The sequence below is a fragment of the Tiliqua scincoides genome, chromosome 10 (genome assembly GCF_035046505.1).
Source record: "Tiliqua scincoides isolate rTilSci1 chromosome 10, rTilSci1.hap2, whole genome shotgun sequence".
Classification (NCBI taxonomy): Eukaryota; Metazoa; Chordata; class Lepidosauria; order Squamata; family Scincidae; genus Tiliqua; species Tiliqua scincoides.
Window position 1 is genome coordinate 9,545,647 of NC_089830.1, and position 15,674 is coordinate 9,561,320.

Here is a 15,674-nt window from a genome sequence, read left to right on the forward strand (position 1 = left end):
TACCAAGTTGTGGCTTACAGAGTTGGGGATAAGCAGCGAGATTGCAAAGAGAGTGGAGGACAGTATACTTTTCTGGGTGGTGAAATCTAGAATGGATTGTGAAGAGCTCAAGAAGGAGTTCTCCAAACTGGGGGAATGGGTAGCAAAATGGCAGATATATTATGGTGTAAGTGTAAACTGATGTACTTAGGACAAGAAATCAAAATTTTGCACGTACACTGATGGGATCCGAGCTGTCTGTGATGGATCAGGAGAGACGAGGTGGTGGTGGACAGCTCCATGATTGAGGCATGCAAAATTATGCATGGGATAGATAGAGAAGATAAAGGAAAGTTCTTTTCCCTCTTGCACAATACCAGAACCAGGGAACATCTATTAAAACTGACTAATGGGAGAATCAGAATAGATAAAAGGGAATATTTATTTATTCAGTGCATAATTAATCTGTGGAACTCCTTGCCATAGGATGTTGTGATGGCACCTAGTCTAAATGCTTTTCAAAGGGGATTTGACAGATTTATGGAGGAAAAGTCCATCATAAATTACAAGCCGTGATGCCCATATGCAACCAGCGGATTTTAAAAGTAACCTCTCTCTGAATGTCAGGTGCAAGGGAATGGCAACAGGATGCAGGTATCATATTGTCTTGCGTGCTCCCAGAGGCATCTGGTAGGCCACTGAGAGATACAGAAAGCTGGACTTGATGGGCCCTTGCCTTGATCCAGCAGTGCTCTTATGTTCTTATGAGTGTCTTGAAGCTACCTTATCCCAAGTCAGACCATTGGTCTACCTAGCTTGGGTTTCCAATGGGCAGTTGGCACGCACAGAATGGCCCACAATCAAACAATTGTGCCATATGCTTCTTACTTCCCTGAGTCCCCTTCCTTGAGGGCAATGTGTGTGTTCATACCCAATTTCTATCTATTCCTGTTCAGACTTGGAGCCACCGGAGCACAATGTTCATTCTGTCCTCCTTTCCTACCTGCCTTTCCCTTCCAATAATGCAATTTCCCTCCCCAACTTGATAAATGAAGGCACACTGAAGGCCCAGCAGCTCCAGGGTTCACCACTGTTGAAACAAACATCTTCATCCAACTGACCTCCAGGCACCTCCTCCATGAAGATCTTGAGGAACCCATCCTGACTGACTGACCCCAGGTACCGGACGATGTTCCTGTGCTTCAGGCGCTTGTGGAGAGCAATCTCTTCATGTAGCGGCTGCGAGTATCTGAGGAGTACATGTGACAATGAGTGAAGGAACAACTCCCCTCTTCAAGGGAAGATGGGCAGAGAGTTGAATAAGCACCCTTATAGGCTGAGCCCAGCTCCAAATTCTGAAAGGGCCAGTGGAGACTCCTACCTACTGTCCCGCTCTGGGATCTCCTTGATGGCGATGCGCACCTGGTTGCTGAGGTCTCGGCCTGCATAGACCACCCCATAGGTGCCTTTACCCAGAATCACCTTGTTGCCTGCTTCTGTGTATTCGTAGTCATACTGTAAGGCAAAGTAAATAAAGAGTTAGGAAAGCACAAGGCCCTCATGCGGCATCCACTCCAGGCCTGCCCACCACAGAGTTGGCCCTTGTTCCTGCCATCCTTGCACCTATTTTTTCATGAGGGCCTGAGCAAAGCAGGGATTGGTGCCTCTTTCTCCAAACTCACCTCTAAGTCCTCTGGGGAGCTGCAGCTATTCGCTTCCTCACCCACCTCTGCCATGAAAGAGTGAACAAGATCATAAAACCTAAGCAAGAGAGCAGAAGAGAATAGAGAGCCTTAGAGGACAGACTACAGCACAAGTAGTTAAATGGAATGAAAACTTAGGAAAAATTAGGAGGCTTTTTCCTAATTGGAGGTGGGCATGAGGTTGGAGGTGGGAATAAGGTACAATTAAAGTACATTTTGTTGATGAAAAATGAGCAGGAGGAGAAGAAGGGACATAACAACCCCATCCTCTCTCCCCTCCCTACTGCAGCCACATCAAAAAGGTTTGTGCAGCACCCTATATATGCTTCCTTACCCAGGGGTAAGACTCCAAGGCCTCCCTCACTCACCAACGGCAATGGTATTGGGTAGGGAAGTATAGCTGAAAGTCCTCAGCAGTGTGCAGCACGTAGAGGAAGCAGCACCTCTCATCACACTTGGAGATACTAGTGAGAAGATACAGGAATAAAAGAAGAACTTGAGTATTGCTTAGCAACAGCCTGAACCTCTCCAAGACCTTCCACGCTCAGCTGGCCTCATGGATGGGCCAGCCCTGAACATCCTTTAGGAAATGTAGCACCTACAGGCCAGGAGAAACACCTCCTTCTCTTTGGCTTCTCTTACATTCTCCTTGCCACAAGATGTTGTGTAACTCCTTGCCAAAGGACGTTTTGATTTCACCTGGCCTATATGCCTTTCAAAGCAGTTCAGAAGGGGACAGAATTATGGAGAAAAAGTCCATGACAGGTGGCAGGTCATGATGACTGTATGAAACTTCCAGGTTTGGGAAGTAGCTTATCTCTGAATGCCAAATGCAAGGGAATGACAACATAATACAGGCATCTTTGTCTTGTGTGCTCCCAGAGGCTCCTGGGGGGCCACTGTGAGATACAGGAAGTTGGACTAGATGGACCTTTGGTCTGATTCAGCAAGACTCTTCTTATGTTTTCATGAAGCTGACTCTGAAGTATCACCAGTATCACCACAGCTAGGCTGCAATCCTAACCACACTTTCCTGAGAGTATGCCCCAATGAACAAAATAGGACTTATTTCTGAACAGACCTGGTTAGGATTGTTCCCTTAAATACAAGCAGTTTGAAATGTTGAACAATGATCACCTGATTCCACGGATGGAAGATGCCGGGAACGTCCAGGTAGAAACTCCTTCCTGCAAACACCAAAAAAGATGCAAAGCCAAAAATCCAGCAAACTACAAAGCCCCACCACAGGAACTCAGGAAGTGATGACCACTGGTCCAACAGGAGAACCAGACCCACCAAAACATTTTGGTCTTACCTCCTCCAGGGAGCAGACATGGCTTAGTGTCACTGATCTCTTCCCATTTTGGTTGCAGATACTCAGCTGGGATGGTTGCAACACCCTGTTCATCTCTAGAATTAGGACCTGTACAGAAAGGTAGGAGGACATGAGCTCAGGTGGCCCTTAAAAAGGGATTAAACATGTTTGTGAGGATAGGGCTGATCAATGGCTCTTAGGATGGGTTTCTCTATTCAGAGTCCATGAATACCTCTGTTGCTAGAGGCCAAAAGACAACAGCTTCTGCCTTTGTGCCCTGCTTGAGAGCTTTGCTTGAGGGTCACTGTGGGAAGCAGGATGAAGCTGCTGGAACTAGATGGGGGTTCATCTCAGAACAGGGAGGGAACTTCTGAGGCAGACGAAGCTGCACCCCAAGCATTTTCTCTCACCCTGGACATTTGTGAACCTCTGGATTTAAAAAGGGGGTAAAATGAAAGATAAAGTCTAGAGAGCTCTCCTCTAAAGTAAGCCTGAAAGGGTGCCCTGAATTCAGTTTAAAGGAAGCAACATCAACACGAAAAACTTCATAATAAAAGGAAGCGGAAGTTTCTAAGGCTTTCATTCTGCAGCTTTGCTGAAACTTGGACAATCAACCTGGTAAAAAACTCTGCATGCATCAGGTCCTGAGTTTGTTCCCCTGCCACCTCTGCCTGAAAGATTCTTAGAAAAAGGGGCTGGAAAAGTTCCTGAGGAGGTCTCTGGAAAGCCACTTCCAGGCAGAGTCAACATTTAGAAAGATTAATCTGTTTTGCTCCCTATTGTGCAACACTCTGTGTTGTGCAACTCTTTGCAACCTATTCCTTTGTGCAAAGGCCTGTGACAGAGGTCATCACAGTGGACCAGAGCTTTGCATCTGAATGGGCAGCCCCTCAGGAAGGGGTCAAAAGCAGCAGCCGCTTGGCGCGCTGATGGTCTCAGGGTCCATCTCTGCATTCCCTCATTAGGGTTTAGTGCCTAAGTTTTCAGAACAGGCTTTCAGATTTTGCTACAGAATGGGAAGATAAGACAGCAGCACTCACCAGACACTGCTCTGTGGAGATGAAGGGCTGGCAGGGCTCCATCAAGAAATCCATCCAGAAATCAACCAGCTCCTGCTTTGGGGACCACGGGTCCAAGGTAGTCTTGAAATGTTTGTATATGATGTAGGTCTCTTTGATGGAAATCAGGTACCTGTACCAACAATTGCAGGAAGAAGAGGGTCGAATTTCAAACACACCTTCCCATGCACCAATGGAATAAAGGGTCTAATTAGTTGCTACATCAGGGGTGTCAAACTCATTTCATCTAGAGGGCTGAACAGCATTCATGATGATGATGATGATGAACAGTATTTATATACTGCTTTTCAACTAAAAGTTCACAAAGCGGTTATGATGCCTGCTACGGGCCGGAAGTGATGTCATTAGGCAGGAAGTGATGTCATTAAACAGGTCTTAACCAAAAATAAACACTTTTTCTCACTTAGGAACTCATTAGCTGCAAATGACAGAAGAGAAAATACACAAATTTTGATAGTATTTTAAGATATGGGAGAGCCCAATTTTCATGTGGGCTGCCCTTTCAGCTGTAAGCACTGCTCAGCAGCTGAGAGCCTGAGGGCCGGATAAAAAGCTTCCATGGGCTGCATTCGGCCCCTGGGCCTTATGTTTGACACCCCTGTGCTACATCTACTGCATGATGGAGCCCTGCATGCTTGACTTTTCGAACTTAAGTCATTTCTGCCCAATGTTGCATATATGCAACAGGGATCAAATGTGTACATGGCTGGGCAGAAATGGGTTAAACAGCAGTCAGGAAAAGCCCTCCACTGGCTCCATCAGTACTGGCAAAGCTGATTGCAGCAGCTCACCAGAATTTCCAGCAAACCTTTTTTCCTGCCCTACCTGGTGATGCTAGAGATTGAACCTGGACCCTCGGGCAGTGTAAATGAGAAATCGGGCATGTACACCCCCCCCCCCAGCCTCTGTGTTATTCTGTGCCTGACTCCTGCCATGATTCGCTTTTCTGAAAGATTCGGACTAGAGTCAAAGTGACTCTAAAAAGGACTCTGGAGGAGCTGTGAAGGCTGCCTGTTATGATTTGTTTGCAACTCAAGTCAAGCGGAGGCAGAGACTCAGGACTCAACTTGGGAATCGGGAGTGTGGTTCCAGCATATCCCTGTCTGCCTGAAGAAGCTAAGCAGGTCAGCCTGGGTTCTCGCCTTGGGAAGGAAACCAGAAAGCTGCTGACAGACCTTGCATATGCACTGTGGGAGGGTGTGTGGACTATGTGGAATGCAGAGAATATCCATCTCAGCTGGAGACAGATAACATCTTAAGAGACAACCGAGGCTGAATTGTGGCTTCTGTGAAAGTTTGTGCAGAGCACAACCAGGAGGGTGGCTGCACTTGAACAGAAACATCTGCTGTGTGGGTTCTTCTCATAGAACAAATACTTGTAAAAACCCCATTTAGAAAAAATGGGGTTTTTGAACAGCCTGCCTGTGTAAACCACCTTGAGTTCTGTGTAAAAACAGAAAAAAGCATAAATACTTGAACTTTTAATTTAATTAGCAATACCATTTAACAAGTGAGATTACTCAGAACACCGTGACTCATTCCTGTACCAGAAATCTACTGTTCCTTGCAAAATTTGCTCTTTCTTATTACCCCTTTTGACTCAGTATCTTGAGGCAAGCTGGAGAAACAGCTGGCTTGTTTCCCCACCCACCAGTTACAGAGAAGCCAAACTTCCCACCACCTACCAAATAGGAGTATTGAGCTTGTAAAGTTTCTCCGAGGACTGGATAATTTTGTCTTTGTCCCCCGCCAGGATACTTGTGCCCAGGTAAAAACCCACATCCCAGTAATGCATCTTCTCCAAGCAGCCCTTCTGGCCGAGGATGCAGCTCAGTTTCATACCTGGGACAAAGAAGAAGCACAAATGCCGAGGGGCAGAAGGGATTTTTCAGGCGACATCACTTATTTTTGGCCTGATTTTTCCCTTCCAGTAGGGGAAGGACCCAGAAAAATAAACAGAGCTGTTGCCTCCCCAACTCCCCTTACTGGACGCCAAAAGGAACGAGCCAGCACCTATCTGGCGGAGCTGCATGGAGGTCTCAAACTGGTGCCCAGCAGCCATGAGGAAGACAACGGAATTAATACCGGCATGAAGACTAGGCTCTGTTAAAAACGCCTTGTAGTACCTGGGAAGTCAAAAGCAGAAAGGAAACATTAGACTGGAAAACTACCAAGGCGGTTTCTTTGCACAGTTGTCATGAGACTAGCTCAGCACACATGCCCTCTGTATCAGAGGCAACCCCACGACAAATCACTGCCCTGTTTTGTTCTTTATGCAATTTTTGAAGGCAGGGGGCAGTATCTTTTTAGCTCTTTGCTACTGTGCAAACATACGTACAGGGAGGCCCATATCCACGGATTCACTTATCAGCAGATTGGGTCCACAGCCCCCTCACACAAACCTCCTCCAGAGGTGAGGGGAGCTCTACTCCCCTTGCCTCCAGAGGGTCATGTGAGCCCAGCAGAAACCATGGATAGATGTCCAGGACCTCTGCTGGGCTCAGACAACCCTCGGGAGGCAAGAAGAGCAGAGCTCCCCTCGCCTCCTGAGGGTGAGGGGGTGTCTGTCCATATCTACGGTTTCACTTAACCACAGGGGAACCACCGTGGATATGGGGGCATGCCTGTACTAGTATCTCTTCAGCTCCCCTCCCATAAGTTCTATCCAGATAGCAAGTGTTGCTGAATTTACTGGAATTTGTTGAAAAGCAATATATACGAACTAATCCCAGCAACAACTATTCTACAAAACTTCCACATCTAGCCTACAACCAGAACCACTGAGAGAATGAAGATTCAAAACATTCTTAGTCTTAAAAAACAAAAACCCTTTTACAGGTCAGTTTACTAAAACGCACCCAGTACAGATAAGGCTGTTTTAAGTAAATACAATACAGAATATGACAGACAAGGGACTTGAGCAATGTGTAATAAGAACATAAGAAGAGCCCTGCTGGATCAGGCCAAAGGCCCATCTAGTCCAGCTTCCTGTATCTCACAGTGGCCCACCAAATGCCCCTGAAAGCACACAAATCAACAGACACAACCTGCGTCCCGGTGCCCTCCCCTGCATCTGGCAATCAGAGGCAGCCTGCCTCTAAAACCAAGAGCTTGCACATACCTACTATGACTTGTAACCTGCAATGAACTTTTCCTCCATAAATTTGTCCAATCCCCTCTTAAAGGCATCCAGGCAAGATGCGATCACTACTTCCTGTGGCAAAGTGTTCCACAAACTAATCACTTGCTGGGTAAAGAAATAATTTCTTCTGTCTGTTCTAACTCTCCCAACACTCAGCTTTTGTGGATGTCACCTGGTTCTGGTGTTATGTGAGAGGGAAAAGAGCATGTAACAGCAGATAACTGACATGAGAACCAGTTATAAATGCACAAGACAAGAAATGTCCCTGCAAACAAGGGACCCACCAAGCCATCCTAGGCACATAAAAAAGGAATGCTTAAGGAACTCTGAAATATCTGTTTGCATCTTGGTGTTCTTTTTGCATCTTTTCAGATTGTGAGAAAACTGGTATAGAAATACTGTTAATAATAATAAAAAAAATAATACTAATATATTCAGACATGTTGAGGCATAAGACCAAGCAAACCACAGCCCTACTCCTCTTTCCTCCACAGTTCCTTGGTGGAAACATGGTCATTCAACCCTGGTTTGTTAAAGCTATGGCTTCACAGCTCCTGTGAAACCAGGAACTATAGTTTAATTCTGGCTTACAATTCAGGATCCTAAACCACTGTTCGAAGTTGGTTTCACATTCTTTCTTGCAAGTCAGAAGAAAACCACAGTTCTCAGTTTTGCATGAGCCACAGAACTGTGGTTGAACAAGCCAGAATGCAAGATGAAGACAGATGGGAGCTTGCGTTCCTGATTAGTAAACTATGGTTTACCGATTGCGTGAACAACATCAGAGGTTCAAGGTCAGCTTCAATAGAAATTCAGTGTCATCCCAACCCCAAGGATTCTTCTCCATTCCTCACCAATGGAAGGCTTGGTCTCTCTTCTCAGCATCAGTAAAGCCAGAAGCAATGAACATGTCCTTGTAGATGCGGCCACACAAGCAGTACAGGTCGGGTGCTGCCCTTTCAGGCTTTTCCACCAGTGGCAAGAGAACAGAGAGCGCCTTCTTACGGTCCCCAGGCTGGTTCCGCCTGCAAATTCATAGCACACATAGCACACATGCACACAATATCTAAAGCTCACAAAAGAGCCAGGCTACAACCTAGAGGCTACAACTTCTTCATGCAAGAAGAGAGACCCTATTCCCTTCCTTGGGTATATAAGGGCACAATCCTAACATTGTGTTAGATGGTACAAATCTCTTGCGCCAGCCTAGAAGGGTTGCAAATGTGCTGTAAAGTACATTTGTACCTCCTTGGGAGCAAGCCGTGCCAGCGCACGGATGTGTACTGGAACATGGAGGCTGCATCCAGCGTCTGTGGCAGGTTGCGCCAGGAAGGTTGCATCGGCCGAGCTTGGCCAACACAGGGGTCAGGAGAGGGTGGATAGGAGGCAGGAGGGAGGTGTTCCAGGTTGGGGGAGGGTTGGCAGAGGGCTTTCCAGGGGGCGGGCGGCGGGGAGCTGGAGGCAGGGCTGGGACCCAGCAGTTATGCTGGATCCCAACCCTGATCCCCGAGCAGCACGGAGTGGCTCCAAGTCACTCCATTATCCTCAGACTTGTGCCACCTCCTGAACTGGCGCAGGTCTGAGGAGACCCATGGGGGCTGTAGTGACTTACCCAGGGGTAAGGGGAAGAGTTTCCACTTGCCTCTGACTGAGCCAATTCTGGCCCCAATCTTGTGCTGGATACAGCACAGGCCTCTTGGACTATCTATTCCAGCGCAAGATAGGATTGTGCTGTAAGTTGGTTTTTAGTTCACTTATTCCAATTACACAGGCTCAGGCCCAGAACAAACGTGAAAAAACCCACATGGAAATCAGCATTGCCCATGGATGTAGTAGAATAATGTTTGGATGCAAAACCCAAATGGGTTTCCTTGTCCATGAGCCCCCCCCCCACCCTGGAATAAGCCAAGTACCCTTTTCACTTCTTATTCTGTGAGTGTGAAACATATCAGTGGAAACTCATGTGGTGGTCCAATAACTGGGTTTTGAATCCTCGGAGGAGGTGAGAAGAAGGCTGATTGAGCCCCGGCAGAGGAGGGACTAGTACAGTTCTTTTGAGCACTGACGGAGAAGGGACTAGCATGGCTTTTTCCAAAGATAAACCTCCAGATTGGAGTGAATATGTGGTTCCAAATCTAACATGGGTTGACACTCACTGATGTAATTTCTGATGTTTGGTTTGGGCCTCAGTTCGAGTGGGCTATCAGGGTTGTCTCTGTTCACCCTTGATTTGCAATTGCCAGATCCCTAAATGGCATTTGTCCACGTGTACGCTTGCCTGGGCACCTTGCAAGGGCCAAATGCATACTCTGAGATCCAGTCTACATGTTTTCTGCTTCTTCTCTGACAAATGTCTCCATCCTAACATCAGGGCAGAAGCACAGGCAAAGCAACTCAACACACCACTGCACAAAGCGCCCACTGTGTTCTTGACAAGTCTTTCTTTCTATGGCCTCCAGCTGCCTAGTTACTATTACAGTCAGTTCTCATTATCTACTAGGGTTAGGTTCCTTGAAACCTTTTCAAATAGCGAATTTGCATATAATGAACTGTTGATCCTATGGGATCAATGGGGTTAGGTACAAAGGGTAGCATAGGTGGGAAAGAGGTACCTTCCCTGCCATCAAAAGAATCCAGCAGAGACACTCAGGAAGCCAGCAGAGTGCAGCAGGCAGTGTCAAAATAGCACAACCAACCATAAGCATCTGCTGGCCATTTTAAAGGGGTCCCCACTGGTCACAAGTCCCTGCAGCCTCCAGAAGGTCTCTGCATAGCAGATAACAAGAACAGAGGCGTGGATGATGAGACAAGGTAACAATTCTGCCCCTTGGCAGATAGCGAATTTGCAAATAAAGAGAACTGACTGTACATATAACGGCTCCTGTGGGCTTGGAAGGATCTTTGGTGACAGAGTGAAACAGACCTTTCCCTTTCTCACCTCTGCACATGCTATAATTGCCTTTGTGTCAGAATGCATGCTGGACAAGTGCACAGGTGAACCAGTGGCAACATGGGAGCACCACAATGGCCCCAAGTGTTACTGCTAGTGTAAATGCAGTCATGTCCCACCATTAGCTCAAGAACACCCGCTGCACCCCTATGTCCGCACAGCAGAGGTCAATAAGACATAACAGAACTGGGAACAGAGGCCCATCATGGCTGGGGAGAACTCCTCACCTGTCAAGAGCAAAGGCATAGTGGAAGCAGATGTTGTGTTGTTCAGCAATATTACAAGTGGGCAGGGCCTGCAAGGTGTCCACCAGCGTGATGATGGCATCGAAATCCTGCAGAAGACATCAAGTGGAGCTGTGTTGCAGGCAGACAGGCCTTCTTCAAAACCCAACCCCACCCAACCACATCCTCCTCCCTCCTTGGAGGACTTGAAATGAAGCAACACAGCCCATGCAGTATAAGGTTTCTGAATAGCCAACATGAGGGTGGTCCACAAGTGACAGAATTCACACAACCACCACTGAACTGGTACACAAAGTTCCACCAAGAAACTCCATATAACTAGGCCTTAAGTAATCCCCAGTGTGATTCCCCATCATATCTAGTTCCATTTCCGCCTCATCTCTGTGTGCGTCAGGTCTCCAGCAACCAATTTTCACTATGAGTTAGGCAAATTAGCTGCTGAAGATATGAGATGAGGAGGAAATGGGAGATAAACAACAGATAAAGTCAGCTAATAACTCTTCCTTTACTGTCTGGGAAATTTTCCCCCCTCCAGCTTTCTCTGCCACTTCATGGCAGACCTTCAGAATTTCCAGGGATTGTGCAGAGCAGAGGATGCCACTGCACTGGGGGGTGATAGTGGCGCTCAGCGAAAGAGCACCTGCTTTGCATGTACCAGGTTCAATCCCGGTGGAATCTCCAAGTGGGGCTGGGAGAAGGCCCCTGTCTGAAACAGACAACCCCAACTAGACCAAGGCAGTGGTCTGATCCACTATAAAGCAATTTCCTTTGTCCTGTTGTACATTACAGGAACAACAGTTCACCACTGCTATTGCAGAAGTATGTTATTTATTTTAAATACTGCCCTTCCTCCAAGGAGCTCAGAATGGGATACATGGTTCTTTCCCTCCTTTTGTCCTCACAGCAACGTTAGGCTAAGAGATAATGACTGGCCCAAGGTCTCCCAGGAAACTTCAAGGCTGAGCAGGGATTTGAACTTGGATCTTCCAGGTCTAAAGTCAACATCAGAACCACCACACTGCCTTGGCTCTCAGGTTATAGTAGGGTTACCCTTGAAAAAGTATACTGAGAATATTCTATGGCCAATCTGCTGCTGATGTTGGTATTTGGTGTTTGTATTCATTAGCTCTTTGGACAAGAGGCAACAGTCCCAACAAATCCACTCACCTGCGCATCTCGGTAGGACAGGAGAAAGTTCATGACGATATCAAGGCTGAGGCACTCGACACTGTCCAGACGTTGCTGAATGCTGGTCAGCTCTCGGCTCAACTGCTCTCCACTGTATCTCTCCCGAGCTCTGCGTATGTCCCTGCGGATCATCTCGCGGAAGTAACCACTGGAGAGACAAGAAGCCTGGTTTGGCACTCAATCACCCCCTCAGCTTACACCAGGTGGACAAATTTTTTCCATGGTCTGTACGTCTGGTCTCCTCCCCCAACTCAAGCCTCTTTTTATTGCTCTGACACAATAGAGCTGCCCACATGTTAAAATGTATCCAGATACATTCACATAACTGGGTACCGTTTTATTCACATTCACATGTTTCATGCAACATAGGTACGTTCTGGGTATAGTGTACATGGATGGTTGATCTGTAAACGTGTACAGACATTCATAAGGAAATATGAACATACAGCATAGTGGGTGAACAACCTCAGCTGTCTTTCCTGGTCCATTAAACCCAAAAGAGGCAACTTGGATAACTTCAGAACCATTGCGTTTTTCAACCCAGTTATGTTCTCTCTCACTGATTGTCTCTCGTCCTGTCTCTTTAAAGAATAGCAAAGTGAAGATAGCTCCACTGTGAAGCAAGGCAGCTGGCCAGGTGGAAAAAATGGGTAACACAGGCAGCCCACTCCTATCCCCCATGAGCCTATGTGATGCAGTGGTGCCAATGGAGAGCACACTGCATGCAATGATGGGTGGGGGTGACCAGATGGCCCAGGAGAGAGAGGCAAAAATAATTTTTACTTACCTCCCCATAAGCTGCCTAGCTGCCAATGGGTTTCCCAGGTCCTACACCAGCTTGTTAGCAGGCATAAGTCTGAAGAACCTCAAGGGGTGTGTGTGTTAGGCTGGGAAAGGGGGGATAGAATCTTGGTGGGTGATGCTGACACCAATACCACCCCCTCCCACCCCCCGCTCAATTAAGTCCATGCCCTAATCCTCCCCTGCCACCATCTTGCCCACTCAGCAGGGCAGTGGATTGCAAGATCCACTGCCATAGGCCATGTATAGACTTGGACTGTAAGAACAGCAGAGAAACAGACAGGTCTCTCCCATGGGCAGTTGTCAAGGCAGTTGTCTCAAGCAAGAAGATTGGTGGGATGTAGACACTCACCTCTGTCCACCCATTCACCTTCACTACCCCACCTCCTCTCCATTTTTTCCTTGGTCTGGAAAAAGGAGAGGGGGACAGAATGGAAGAGAAAGCTTGGAAGAGATGGAGTAGAGCAATAGAGACTGACCTATCAATTTAGCTCTAGCCTACCCCTCTCCTTTACATTTCCTTTTCCCCTTCTTTCTCCAATCCAAGAAGTAGGAGCAACAGAGGACAGCACATCACCAGTTAAGAGGGGGCAGAATTTGGCACTAAAGGCATATGGCCATTAGTGTTTAATGGGGTTCAAACTGTCTTGAGCCACAGTCTTCTTTCTACAGGGCTCAGTATAGTTCAAGACTCTTAAGAACAGAAGAACAGCCTTGCTTGGATCCAGCATCCTGTTTCCCACAGCAGTGTACCAGATGCTTCTAGGAAGTCTAGAAGTGGTATGTGTAGGCAAACAGCCCCCTCCCACTGTTGGCTTCCCAGTACACAGCCTCTAAACCCAGAAACCTGTGCTCCATGAATTTGTCCCATCACCTTATAAAATCATCTGTGTCAGTGGCCATCACCACAACCTGTACCAGCAACTCCATCAATTAATTTTGGGCTTATGCATCTCAGGCTTTACACATCTCAGGGACAACACAGAGGTTCAGGATGGATGGCGAGATCACAGAATGCTGTATCCCAGTGGTTCTCAAACTTTTAAGCACTGGGGGACCCACTTTTTAGAATGGCAATCTGTCGGAACCCACTGGATGTGATGTCATGACCACTGGAAGTGACATCATCAGCTTAGACTTTAGATCTAAGCCACAATCAGCAAAGGTCCCATTACACCATGCATGCATGCTGTTATTTTGCATAGCTTGGAATTTCAACTCAGAAGTCAAATGCAGACATGGATTCCTTCTCCAACCACACAGCCCTCCCCCCTTTCCAGTATCCCAACTTATTCAGGGTAAACCACCATACCTCTCTCTCACCGGGTGCCCACTTTGCCCAGCAGGGTATTCTCAGCTCTGTATTTTCAGTGGCACCTGGCTGAGCCAGGTGCCACTGAAATTGGCTTGTGACCCACAGTTTGAGAAACACTGATGCATCCTAATGGAACACTTTGCATGCAATCCTTCTGTGGCAAATACATGTCATGGGAACTGGACAATGGAAAACTACCTGCTCAACTGTGACACAGTTGCTAAGGTCTACCGCAACATCCTGCCCTCAATGGCATGGGGAAGTTCTGAAAAAGCTAGAAGGATCTGAGACAAATGGTTCCTTCTGCCCCCCCTTTTTTTTGGCTGAGTGAGCCATAGAAGGCAGAAACACACTGCTGATCTAGATTACGTTTCTTCAGAATATGCTGGACCACAAAGACTGATAGTGTGTTGAAGACTAAAGCTTTTTGCTTCCTGTGGCTCAAACTGGAGACAGTACTCATTTTGTTTAACATGCTCTGGTGAAAAGAGATACAGTGAACAACTCACAGTATATGTGATGAATGTCTCTCTGCACTGGACTGCTCAAAGGAACAGGTGCTATCTCAAGGGCCAAGAGGGGAAACCCTATCCAAGCATATAATGTATTATAGTTGACCATAGTTGGGACGATGCTACAAGCAGATCAGCATCTCCACAAGCATTCTTGTGCTTTTCCTAAATTTATGTGTGAGGCTCAAGGAACGGTCTTCACAGACTTGTCCTACCACACATTAGAGCAGGAATTGTAGAGGATGGGACGTCCATGTTCAAAGACATGTCATAATGATTTGGGTGACACAGGTGGGAGTGGGTCTTCTATCCCTACAGAGGGAAGACCTTAAAAAGGACTTGCCTGTCCACAGAGTTGCCTGCGATGGTGCATGAAAGGGCTTGCCCACCATTTGCCTGCCTGACTGCCTTCACCACTCCTCCTCCTCCTGCTCCCTGGGTTTGAAAATCAAGAAGGGAACAGAGTGGGAACAGGAAGTGTAGAGGAGATGAATACATACTGCTCCTTTTATAACACAGGCCAACAACATTTTGCTTCCTTAAACGTTACACCAATTCCTGGGTATATTTGGGGTGCCGATACCAAAAATGACATGTTTTGCCCTATCACGTCTAGTTTTGGAGATACAGAATAGCCTCTTTAGTGAATGGTTCAAGCAGCTTTCTCATGAGGAAGCTTTTCTCATCACGGCTTCCTCATGAGGAAGCTGCTTGAACCATTCACTAACGAGGCTATACTATATCTCCAAAACTAGACGTGATAGGGCAAAACAGATGCCATTTTTGGAATCGGCACCCCAAATTCATATCAAACCACCATAAAGTTTGGGAAAAACTTTTCTGACCCTCAATTTTATAGGCCTGTGTAATTAGAACAGGGGTACTTAACCTTTTTACAATTACAGACCCCCAATGGATGGCCCTGGCCCAAAATAACCCCACACAACCCTTCTCCAGACTGCTGAAATAATCATAATTTACCAGTCTTTATTAGGTACTAGAATGACTTCAAAAGTTGTCAATACCTTGTTTTATCTTACATACCTATAGCTAGGAACAGAACACTCAATTTGCATTGATAATGGGGATGGTTGACAACAATTCAGAGATTGAGTCCAGTTAAGAATCCCTGCATTAGAGGGAGTGGGGCAGGAAGTAGATGGGAGTCAGCATAGGTATCAATATAGCAGCTGCTGGTTGCTTAAGCCAATCAGCTCCCCAAGGATGATTTTGGCCTGGGCATTTTTCAAAACACAATACTCATGCTTTGTGGTTATAGCATTGCACAAGTGGAGGGGGGGAGGAGGTCTCTGTTCCTGTTGACACAGAATGTGGAAATTGATTGCATGAAAGCGAATTTCTATCCCACCCTTCCTTCAAGGAGGTCAGGGCGATAAACACAGTTTTCCTTCCCGTTCTATCTCACAATAGCTCTGCAAGGTAGG

General features: G+C 46.8%; 1 protein-coding gene across 5 annotated transcripts in view; it reads right to left on the reverse strand.

The window, feature by feature from the left end:
- The window catches only part of MAP3K6 (mitogen-activated protein kinase kinase kinase 6), a 67,376-nt gene that overhangs the window by 22,895 nt on the left and 28,807 nt on the right, over positions 1-15,674 (reverse strand). For all 5 annotated transcript variants that reach the window (XM_066638979.1, XM_066638978.1, XM_066638983.1 and 2 more), the window contains 12 exons: positions 11,581-11,749; positions 10,396-10,502; positions 8,073-8,243; positions 6,090-6,202; positions 5,762-5,918; positions 4,038-4,188; positions 2,998-3,105; positions 2,820-2,869; positions 2,051-2,146; positions 1,662-1,740; positions 1,361-1,494; positions 1,101-1,228 (listed from right to left, as the gene is read on the reverse strand). In XM_066638979.1, the coding sequence (XP_066495076.1) occupies positions 1,101-1,228; positions 1,361-1,494; positions 1,662-1,740; positions 2,051-2,146; positions 2,820-2,869; positions 2,998-3,105; positions 4,038-4,188; positions 5,762-5,918; positions 6,090-6,202; positions 8,073-8,243; positions 10,396-10,502; positions 11,581-11,749 (1,463 nt within the window). The remainder of the gene's footprint in view (positions 1-1,100; positions 1,229-1,360; positions 1,495-1,661; positions 1,741-2,050; positions 2,147-2,819; positions 2,870-2,997; positions 3,106-4,037; positions 4,189-5,761; positions 5,919-6,089; positions 6,203-8,072; positions 8,244-10,395; positions 10,503-11,580; positions 11,750-15,674) is intronic.